Genomic DNA, 12,267 nt, shown 5'->3' with positions numbered 1-12,267 from the left:
TGCTTAAGTTTTTTTTCTATTGGTATTAAATGTATCGTTTATTGAAATTTGTTTTTTCAGTTTTTTTATATAATTTATTGTTTTAGTAGAAGGAAAATAAAAAAAAGTAATTAATTTTGATTTGATTTTTTTATTAATATTTGTAAATTTAAGTAGAATCACACAAAATTATATAATCGTACTTATAACTAAATATAAACAACAATATGACATCAAATAAAAAGCGACTCCGTATATAAAGGAAGACATGGAGATCAGATACATGGCACATGCTTGCAATTTATTGTTTTCACCTTCAATAAAACTTAAATATAGGTACAATTCATAAGGCACTAATGATATTAGATATAATACTTAATCTATAATATAACAAATTAAAACAAATTAAAGCTTTATTGTGGAAGAATTATTATCACAATTATAAAATGACTGATTGAATCATCTTATATTGATTTGATCGTAAAAATCATCAAAATTGGTAGTATCGTAAGTTTCATAATTTCTCTCATTTTAAAATCGTCACTAACCATAAAAAATAAACTATTACCAGGGGCGCCACTTGTTTGCGTCTATCTCATGGTCCGCTGGTGGTCCTTCTCCTTTTTTTTCAGCATAAAAAGCTTCGAGTTGCCGTCTCGCCTCTTCTTGTTTTTTGTACTCTTGGTACTCAATCAATTTCCTTTTCTTTTTTGGCGGTAAGTTACTGTAATCCATCGCCGATTCGCATTGTTCGTGGAGATTAACGTTGATTTTAGACTTCTTTTCATATGCTGGCAATTCCGGTTCGCGAGGACTTTTCTTTTCGATGTGACCATTTGGTGACAATGATTGTACAATAGGGGGTTTAGTCGGTGACCGTACTTTTCTAAGATCTAATGTGTCATTGTTGGGGTAACTTTGCGTAGGATAATGGTATGCGGCATCGTTTCTGTATGTCTCATCTCTCGAATACCTCGGCTCCAACTGAGCCTCAGCGTTTACATTAACTTCAAAGTGATTGTTTTCATTTCCGCGCTTATCCATTATGTGTTGACGTATTTTTTGCAGAATAACATCTTTGGCTTCGGCTGGGACCCTGTTAAAGTAGCTTCCATTTCGATGACCATTTATTGTTCCATTTTCGGAGTTGTGATGTGAAACTAGTTTGTCGACAGTCGTGAGTAGACCGGTCATGGGGCCGCTTTGTTTACTATTAGGTCTAACATACGACCATTGTTTAGAAGCACTTTCTGCCGAGTAAACTGAATCTTCCGCATCCGATGAAGATCTGTCATGATCGCTGTAATAGTGCTGTCTATCAGAGGCGACGGAAGACGGTGAAATTGGCGGTGAAAAAGATGGTCTTTCAGGAACTTGGATAGTTAATGGCTGAACAGTTATCATTCTTGATAGGTGTCCTATTAAATTTTGACTGACATTAGAATCCAGGTCTGGCACTGACATTATAAATCTACACGCTTCCGCGGCGCATTGCCCAAACCCAGCTTGAAACTTCTTAGCTTCCAAAACAGGATCTTTCGGCCTATGCAACTTTGTAAGATGGTTAACAGTTAATTCAAGGATATCTGCCTTCTCCAACTTGCTCAGGTTGTCGTCATCGATCTGAGAACAAAATAAAATAGTACAATGATGGGCAATGGGCAGGTGCACCTCGAGCTCCACGTTACGGGAGTTGAGTGTAACATTAATATAACTGTACTAGTTGGCTTCTGTTTATTTTTAGTTAACAAATTTCGCATTTATTAAGTCGGATAACAAACAAAAAGACAACCGGTCAGAGATAAATACACTCTGGCGCATGAATGAAACGAGACAACTGTAATTTGTTGGTGTTGGTAGCAAATTAAATGTAATATAAATTTAAATTGGTTTATTTATTTTTTGTTGATTTTAAAAGGACATTTTCTTGCATAAAAATTAATTGTATTTTATTTATTTAGCACTTTAATTTTAATCTTATCACTTTTAGGTATTATAATTAAAACTTACCTCCAAAGCGCCGACCATTAGATCTTTTAATTCGTCCAGGCAGCGGTTGATGCGCGCGCGCCGCTTCCTTTCAAGCAGGGGCTTAGTTATCTTCTTGTATTTAGCCGTCTTAGACAGCGGCGCGGGGTCCGACGACATTTTGTAAAACCTGACAAACAAAATTATTAAATTGTAAAACTCCGAAATTTGTCACATAAATAAGAAGTTATAAAATTTTAATATGATAATTTATTATAAAGATTAACTCGAGATCTAGTTTCTAACTTGTTTATTATTATATTTTATTCCTAACCTTGAAACACGATCACTGGGTAAAACTATAAACTTTTTATTTTGTGGGAACAAGCGCGTGCGCCTCCGGCCGCGTTTCGGCTAGTACTGCCTGAAAAAAGCCTTTCCCCCCTCATCCCGTGCCTTCCCGTCCCTTCCCCCATTCATGGCGTGCGCATGCACGTGTGGTGTCCCCTGCTGGGATCAACTTACCAACACGCGTGAAATACTTTCCCAGGAACAGATTAAATTATTTTATACTGTGAAATAACTTAAAACCTTCTTAATTAAGAACTTGTTTTAATATTAGTTTTGTTTTTTTTAATAAAGTTCTTGATTATGCAAGTTTGTATATAAAAAATGAAAAAAAAAAGCCGCCAAATGGAATTCCATGTGGTTTATTACTGCAACGGGATATGCGATAACAGCGTGTTTTGCCTTTATTGTTTTCCTTTTCTATATCCATATATTCGGCTTGCTTTGAACATTAAGATAATAATAAAATATTGAATACATTTTACCTAAGTCGTTAGGGCCATTAAAGTAACACTACCTATATTTAAAACAAAAACATAACTGTGTTTCAATTCATTTGTATATAAATAGCTATTTTTCTTAAGATACCGACATACAATTTTTACTTTGTCGGTGTGTAAAAGAAATAAAAAAAGTTAGGCAATAAACGAGGCGGGCCCGAAATGGGACACAAGCTAAATTATCTTTTTCTACTCAGGTAGAATTTGGCGCGAGTGTTCTTTGAAATTCTCGAATAGTTTGTCTTTGTCATTTTCGAACCTTATTTAATGATAAAATTACCGTTTAAAAACTATTCAATTATAGCCTGTAGGTTAGCGTTTCTTGAAAAAAAAAAAAAACAAAATGTCATTCTTTAGTTATTTAATATGATTTGACCGCCATTATATTAATGTTTTACCATTAACACAGATTGTTTTAGCTTCACGCTGCATTCCGCACATAGCAGGGTAAGCAGGGAGAACCTAGTTTGCATTGCGTGTTGAGTGGGGTAACTTTACGCCGCAGTTTGCCTCGCTACCAAAACGAAGAAAAAATATTTTCAATATCAAATATCTCATTTGATCGAATGGGAATCGAACCGAGAACCTGTCGCTTTTACAGTTTCACGCTTGTACCCCGGCGCCACCGCTTTCATCATTAACGCAGATTACACTGATTTGAACTGTTTACAACTGAAACAAAACTACAAAAGCCTACATTTAACCCAAAATTTCCTAAAGAAATAATAATAAAATAATTACGCATCTTATATTTTTATTGAGTTGACGCAATATACCTATTAACTGAATTTTATATTTTACACTTAAATTGCCTAAGAAACCATCTGAATAATGCAAAAGCCAAACATTACTCAGCCTAGAATAGGTTAAAAGGAAAAATTCTTTAACTAATAGTCATCAGAGATCTCTGTTGTTTCCTGTACAGTACAGTATCTCATAAAAATAGAAAAATAGGAAATTTTAGTGGTAAGGCTAAGTCAATAAAGCTTTTCGAGTTTGTTTTCCTATAAAAAAATAAAGAATTCTTTTAGTAAGACCGGTGCGTTGTGGCGTAGTGGAGCAGATTCCGGCCGTAAAATCAATGATTGTGGGTTCGATTTTTGTTTGAATACTTCTATACTAAATTATAGTTAGTTTGGTTAAACGCGCTAATCTCAAGAAATGATACGTTACATAGTCCATTTATTGAGAAAGGCTATATATAGGTTATTGGTTTTGAGCTATCACTGTTTATCTGCGTAAGATACGCAAGTCTTAATTATTTATATTAGATTGCGACGTGCGGGCGAAGCCGCGGTTAAAAACTTTTAATTACATAAAATTGTATTACTTATTATAATTTGGTAAGAAAACAGTTAAAATAACTATTTTTTTACGAATCTTAAAAAGTAGCATAATACATGATATAATATTATTGTTTAATAATATTTAAATACCAATAAATATACACCTACATGTTTGTGTAACGTGACATATTTTTAAAATTTAAAATTTATCGTTAAAAAGGTAAAAAAAATAGAATATATTGTTAAGAAAATAAAAAGCCTCAAATTTGTATAATTTTAACGTATGCAAATATATTAAAATACAAATATTTAAAATAACGCTAATCTAGCTTTTATATCTGAATTCTTATCCCATTATCTAATTTATTGGAAACTGTCAATTTTATGGTATTTTGCGTAAATAAGGAATACAAATTTTATATTGAACTAGCTAAACACGCGGTTTCACCCCCCGAGTACTATTAAATTATTTATTTTGTGGTATAATAACATAATCATTTTAAAGACAATAGCTAAATAAATAAATCAGCTTTCGCTGTTTCCCGCGCACATTAGGGTAGACAGAGGGAACCCTGTGTTAAGTTGGAACTCCACGATGTGTTTTGCTTTGACACCAGAGCGAAGAAATGAAAATATACATTTAAATAAATATTTACTTATAACTTTATAACTTTTCAATACTTATTTAGAAACGTTAAATAGAACTACCTCTTAGTCTTAAGTAGCCAAAATCAATAGTGGTAGCATTTAAAACGGGTAAGCCATTTCTAAGATTAATATGTACAAACACAGACAAACAGACAAAAAATAAAAAAAACCTTTTGATTACGTTGATTAATGCACAGTCTTGCCTATGTCTAACGACAACTGGTTTTTCTATCTGTACATAATTGATTTTTAACATACAAAAATTTTGTATTAATAAAAAATTAAGCTACATTTTGAATTGACTAAAATTTACATATTTTATTAAATTTGTATATAGTTAGAAAACTTAAAATTTAAGGCCACCTTGTTTTTTATAATAATTTGTAAATTTCTTATCGAGAGAAGAAAAAGAGTAAGTTGTAAGTTAATGTATATTTTTTTTAATATACTTGTAGGTAGAGGTAAATTTCAACATTTTCTTTCGTTTAAATATTAATTTAAAAAATAATTTCGTCGCATTCAGATACTTTTCGAGTTCTGAAGGAAGGAAGTCGAAGCACTTTTACAATAATCTAAAATAAAATAATTTCATATATTTTACACTTAATCACTCGCTGCTTATATTGATTTTTGATATTTATTTCTAAACTGCAACAAAGATTTTCCCTTTATCTGCCAAATTAACATAAATTCTTGTATTTTAAAACAATAATTGATAATATATTTTAAATTAATATGTTATATTTGAAATTGTAATTGGTAGGTGTTATTTAAAATATTCTAATTTATGTGTGTATTACTTAATTATAATATAAATATATAGATATTGTTAAAATTGTATATACAAATGAGCTGAAAATGATTTTTTAAATTATTTAAAAATTGTAATTTGTAACCTAATACTGGTGAGATTTTACGTAATCTAGTAGAATTTTATATTGCTTTATTGTCTAGTCACTAGGGATATGGTCGTTTTATGCAATTTTTAACGTTTTTTTTATTTTTTAATGTTTTTTTTTCTAAATTATTTAAAAATTATAATAAGTAATATAATATTAACTTATCGTATAATGTATTTAACAGTCGTGGCAAAGAGGCACAAAATTTTCCACTCGGGGAAAGGAAATATTTAATATTTTCATTTTTCCGCTCTGGTGTCGAGGCAAAGCGCGGCGTTGTGTTCCGCCACTAAACGGAGTGTCTTAACATTAGGTTAAACATGTCGTCTGCAATTTGTGAGCTAAATAAACCCAATATATGTGGGGCAACTTTTCTTTGAGGAGACGAAATAAAATAAAGATTTTATGAGATAACATAAAGTGATAAAAAAATATAGTTTTAATTCTATAATAACAATTATAAATTATAATAAAAAAATGAAGTCGGCTTATGAGAATTTCTTATAAATGCCTCTTCTAAATATTTAAATATTTATTAGGAATTAACTTAAAATATAATGTTTTTTTGTATAATTTGATTGACATCTCAGTTATTTTATATGCCTATATATGTAGTTTACACGTGTTAAACGTTACTATGATATTCAAAAAGTTATGCTAATACATCGAGATAAAATAATATCCTGTAACTTAATTTGAATTATTTATCCAACCGGTTATATAAGTAATCATTATATCTTATCTTCTATAATGTGTGACTCTTAACTTACATCCAATTTCCATTGATTTTCTATAAATTTGGTTTTTTTTTATATATATATATATATATATATATATATTTACATATATTAGTTTGCTTAATTTATCAGCTTCACGCTGTATCCCGCTCACAGCAGGATATTGAGAGGGAAACTAGTGGTAAGACACTCCGTTCCCCACTTTCCGCCAAATTCTGGAAAGCCTGGTGTTGAGTTGACGCAACGTCTCAAAAATCGGGTAGAAATTGGGGGACGGGATGTCTTAACACTGGGTTCCCGCTGAATTGAAACTGCTTTTTTTTTGTAAAATGAAATGTTTTATTTTTAATTTTGCCTTTACCTAAATTACATACAAAAAACAAGAATTCCTTGGTTATATACGTGTATATATTGTATAATACCACTAGATTATAATCTGTCTATTAATTAATTTATTAATGTATGGATAATTTTATAGTGCATGGTGAAAGCTGGAGTTTTTTTTACTATATCCTTAGCTTTATTATATGCCGAGACAACGAATCGCAAAATACCTCTGGGAAAGTCCTCGTAAGCCACGTTGTCTTCTCTTTTAATTTTTTTTTTATTATTAGCATTTTTATTAGGTGTTCTGTGACATTTAATTAAAAAAATACAATATCCTTGTTAAATATATAATAAATGGGACCTTAATGAGAAAAATTGATTTTTATATCTAATCACGAATTTTTGGCACTAAATAAAATTTGGAACGAATTTGTATTAGAATAAATTATTTTTTAAATACCAAATATATTTATTTTAGCATATATTTAAAATAAACATATATTTATATTTAAAAATCACTTCGTACAACTCAGTCACAATTTTGCATAATCTATACTAATTAGTTTATTAACATAAAAAAATATTAATTCTATGAACTGAAATGTTATACCTCTAAAAAAATTATACAAAACGAAATCTAGATTCTAATTAGAATCCCTGACTAGGTATTACATAATTTAGATGTAGAATATAAAACTCTTCCATTACTAACTAATTGACAGATAACGGATCGAACTGTTCGGCGTAGAACGCTGAAATATTGCATATTATTTAGGTTCCTTGGAGAATGTAGGTAGTCAGGGACAGAGTACCGTCCGCTGTAAAGGCCGAAAGGACTAAAGCTCACAAGAAGGTCTTGTAGTATCTTCGCCAGTGGTCGTGCGTACGATTCCCACTCGAGGTAATAAAATGTTTAATATTTTCATTTCTTCGCTCTGATAACGTGGCAAAGCCCGGTATTGAGTTGCCACTCAACACTTCTTTTGGGAATTGGTAACGGAAGTGTCTTAATGGGAACGGAGTGTCTTAAGACTAGGTTCCCAAGTTCCCTATTCCCAATAAAGAAATAGAAAAAAAACAAATCTAATAAGAAAACCGAACTGACATCATTTAGATTAACCACCGTGACAGAGTTTAGAGGAATTAGTGGAACACACGTACAAACACACATAATTACTTCATTATAATTAGCCAGTGGGTGTACACCACGCCGGCACGCGTGAGAACGAAACGACAGACAATTCTCACCACGATCGAATACGTAAACAAACTTATCGATAAGAATAAGAATTTTTTCTCGGTAATATGCATTATGCATATAGTATAATTAAAACAATAGCTTCTAATGCACATACTTAGCTTTGAAGGTAAACATTGGAACGTGTCTATATTATTATGGCCTTATTTTTTTATTTTATTTAAATATATTCATTTCTTCGCTCTGGTAACGGTGCAGCGCGGCGTTTAGTTCCGCCACACCAGAATTCGGCAGAAAATGGGGAACGGAAGTGTCTTAATGGGGACGGACTGCCTTAATACCAGGATTGCTCGACCTAACCTTTTATGTGCGGGATAGAGCGTGAAGCTGAAAAAAAACATATCGATAAGATTTTTTTATAATTAAAACAATAGCTTCTAATGCACATACTTATCTTTGACGGTAAACATTGGAACGTGTCTATATCAATATGGCCTTATTTTTTATTCGAATTTAAAATGGTCAGCTCAATAAGGAAATAAGCATGTTTTGAGGTAATCCCGTTTATAGAATATTTTTAATGATTGGATTTGATAAGATTAAACGTTTTTATTGTATTTTATGTTTTGATATTTTTTACATAAGTACTATTCACGCTGTATCCCGCTCATTACAGGATAGGCAGGGAAAACTTTGCGTCAAGATAATCGATTTCCTACTTTCCATCCTATTTTCCGGGTCATTACGTGTTAAGTGGCGATGCCAGAATGAGAAAAGAAAATTATTTCTTTCCTTAGTCTGAGAATCGAAACCACAACCCTTGCGCTTAGAGTCGGTCGCTGTACCACTGTGCCGCCTTACAATTAACTTACTTAAACTTTAAAACTCTTAACTTTAGAACTAATTACTTCTAATCCTTTGTACCCTTCGATAGTGAAAGTAAAAAGAAATGAAACAAAAAGTCTAAATAAAAAAAAACTAAAAATAAACTTATGGTATACGACATATGTATGTTTTATTACATTATCATTATATTGCTGGGCTGAGTGTTTGTTTTTTTTTATATTTTTATTATTTTCCAAGCGTGAGCACCGTCACTTAAGCTCGCATCCCACAGAGACATGTGTTGTCGATTTATTATTTAATTATGTAAAGAAGCATTTATGTCTTTTGAAATCTTCTCACACCTTCGAACTTTCCTTTTTTGTATTCAATGGCAACACTATTTGTGTGTGTTTTTTTTTATTTTATCCCACATAACAAGATAAGAAAACAAAAGTTAATTTCAAGACATTCTGTTGTTTCTATCCGAAATCGAGACATTGGGAACACAAAAAAAAAAGAGGAAAGGAAGAGTTATATTTACTATATTTTTCCTCCTAAATTAATGTTTATTTTTAAAGATTTAAATAAATTAATACAAAATTATCAGATAAGCCACATATTCAAGAATATTGAATGGTTGTAACATAAATTTTAGAATAATCTCGTAATCGACACGGTCCAAGGTAAACTACATAAATTTTTGATTTGGTGTTGCCACATTTAATCACAAATAGATTAACTGATGTCAACATGAATAAAGTCTATCTATGGTTTATGGGAATTTAAAAAGTTGTCCCATAACTTTATTTTGTGAATTTTGCTACAACTATACGGAATAAATTAAATATAAATAATTACTTAAATTATTATTACCTATGAAAAGAGTTTTTTTTTTCAATTTCACGCTTTATCCCGCATATCAGTGTGTGTAAATAAAACTTAGTGTCAAAACACTACGTTTACCATTTTTTTCCACGTTCTACGTTCATACCACGTATTCGAGACATTGCGTGTTGCAGTAGTGGATAAACATAAATTTTAGACACCGTCGCAAAAGCCAGCATTTCACCTAAAATATTTTTATATAGCATCAAAGTTTCAAATAGTAATTTTAATAAAATAAAAAAAAAGAATAATTTATGATGTAATCTAAACACTTCAAAGAAAAAGAACCTCGATGAAATAAGAATTATAATAAATAATAAACATTTTTCAAACAGTTACAATCATTGTAAAGTTTAAATAATTGATCTATAATTTTCTTCGCTTTTTTTTCTTTCTTTTAACAAAAAATGCTTTCAAAGTTTCTGCATAGAATCGAAGATAGAGAACACTACTGACACTCAAAGACACTTCGTTCTCCGCTTTTCGCTCAATCTCGAGACAGCGTATTAAATGGCGGAACTCATCGGAGTAATTTACGACCGAATATTAGTTAATTTAAAAAATATAAAACCAATATTTACAATATTATACATATGCTCCATATTAATGGATATAATTGAATTAATAGTTCATAAGTGTCGTTGTTGATTAGAAGTTAAGATATAAACGACTGAATAAATTTAATATATTGTCGTAATCGGGCTATATTATTAATAATTTATTCAAAGTAAACATTAATATTTGAATGATATTTTTTATTGATCTACAACAAAGGTTTTAGCATTTTAATATATGTATTAAATGTATGTTTATTTTAAATATTAGGCTAAATGGCTGGGAGTTGATATGAATTAAGGTCTGTTATTACCAAGTTCCTCCTAATATATATTTTTTAAAATAAAGGTATAAGAGAAAAGGTCAAAATTTAGTGTCAGGAAAAAGTTTTTTTTTTTGCGAAAGTCTTAATTTGTATTAAATAACCGTAAATTTCACTCGCATCTCAAAACCGGAATGCCCAAAATTATGGTATATATGACATGAATGAACCAAAGAAATAATATTTCTTCCTCAATTTTAAGTTATCTCCGCCATAATAAGCCTTTAAAATTTAATGAAGTATAAAAGATAAAAAGGGTTAAACTTAATAAGCTATAAATCAAACGTAATTAACTGCGTCCGCACTACATTATTCTGTTCATCAAACACGACATTAAAAAACCTTACTAATTAATGTTATCATAATTTAGTTAAGTTGACCTACTGAATGTAACATGATTTATCTTCTAGCTTAACGCTGTGTCCCCACACAGCAAAGATAAGCAGATAAGCAGAGGGAATCTTATGTTAAGACAACCCGTTCACCACTTTTCCATCGACTTCTGGTCAGTGGTCAGTGGAGGAACCTAACCCCGCGCTTTTCCTCGACACCAGAGCGAAGAAATAAAAATATTAAATATTTCATTTCCTTGATGGGGGATCGAATCCACAACCATCGATTTGCCAGCACACTTTGTCAAGCCACGACTGGCTTCTAAAATTGTATCTAGGTATATATATAATATAAATAAAATTTTAAATTACAAACAATCTTGTAGGTCTCTATTCTCACTAATCGTTCACACGGTAAGTGGCAATGTGGTATAAAAAATATTGTTTACAATACAATCTATTGATATAAAAAATTAATGTATCGATTGTCGACAGTAAAAACACTATCATCGATGATAGTGAGCATAGAACTAGTTTGCGGCAGCGTGGCGCCCGCGCTTAATTGATGGTTATTCTTCTTTGATGACAGCGATAGCAGAAAAATTGTTTTGGAACTTTCTTTTTTAAATTAAAAATAATTTAAATCAGCTTCATACCGTATCACCTATCACGCACAGCGGGATAGGCAGAGGGACTCTGGCGTTATGACACTCCGTTCCCCACTTTTTAAATTTAATTATGTAATTATATACTGAATATCTAACACAGTGCCTTTAATTAAATAAAAAAAACGTTTTTTTTAATCTGTTAAATCGCGTTATTATTTTTTATCTGTTATAAAATATGTTAAAAAAGATATAGTTTTCAAAGTAAACACAAAAGAAAAGATCTTTATTGTTATATTTAAAAAAAAACGTATATAAAAGGCTTCGACATTTAAATATATTTTTCTTGTACGTCAGGATAACAAAAAAATGAAACAAAAACTATAAATATTTTAAATGAAGCTGCTGTTATATTATATTGATTTATAATAACACTAGCGGACCCGGACGCGGCTACGCCTGCTTGAAATATAAGAATATAATTTCTATAGAAATATAATTTCAATCTAGATGAAATGCTAAAAATGACTATTATATTTATTTTCATAAGGATGAATATCAAAATGACGCGGTAACGAACGCGGTCGCGTAGCGACGACGGTTGTTATTAACATGGCAGAATAAATTGCATGTCAAATTAGAAAGTATTTTAATTTATTAGTATATATGTGTAATGTAATATTATATAGCCTATAGCACTTCTGAAGAATGCAGCTTTCATACATAACAAAAACAAAGTAAATCGATCCAGTAGATCCAGAGATTTTAGCATTCAAACAAACAAACAAACAAACTCTTCCGCTTTATTATATTAGTATAGATTCATTTCTTCGAGTTGGAATCAAACCCATAA

General features: G+C 30.7%; 1 protein-coding gene across 1 annotated transcript; it reads right to left on the bottom strand.

Moving 5' to 3' along the window:
- Positions 1 to 120: 120 nt before the first annotated feature.
- On the bottom strand, positions 121 to 2,387 carry LOC146539124 (uncharacterized). The gene is made up of 3 exons (XM_085185796.1): positions 2,282 to 2,387; positions 1,990 to 2,137; positions 121 to 1,602 (listed from the first exon to the last, which is right to left on the bottom strand). Exons 2-3 carry the CDS (start codon positions 2,125 to 2,127, stop codon positions 544 to 546), a joined length of 1,197 nt encoding a protein of 398 aa, XP_085041922.1. The 5' UTR covers positions 2,128 to 2,137; positions 2,282 to 2,387; the 3' UTR covers positions 121 to 543.
- Positions 2,388 to 12,267: the final 9,880 nt, after the last annotated feature.

The sequence above is a fragment of the Heliconius melpomene genome, chromosome 5 (genome assembly GCF_056956725.1).
Source record: "Heliconius melpomene rosina isolate 202511_hmr_F chromosome 5, ASM5695672v1, whole genome shotgun sequence".
Classification (NCBI taxonomy): Eukaryota; Metazoa; Arthropoda; class Insecta; order Lepidoptera; family Nymphalidae; genus Heliconius; species Heliconius melpomene.
The sequence above is the reverse complement of the archived record's forward strand: the minus strand, read 5'-3'. Positions and strand labels throughout refer to the sequence as shown.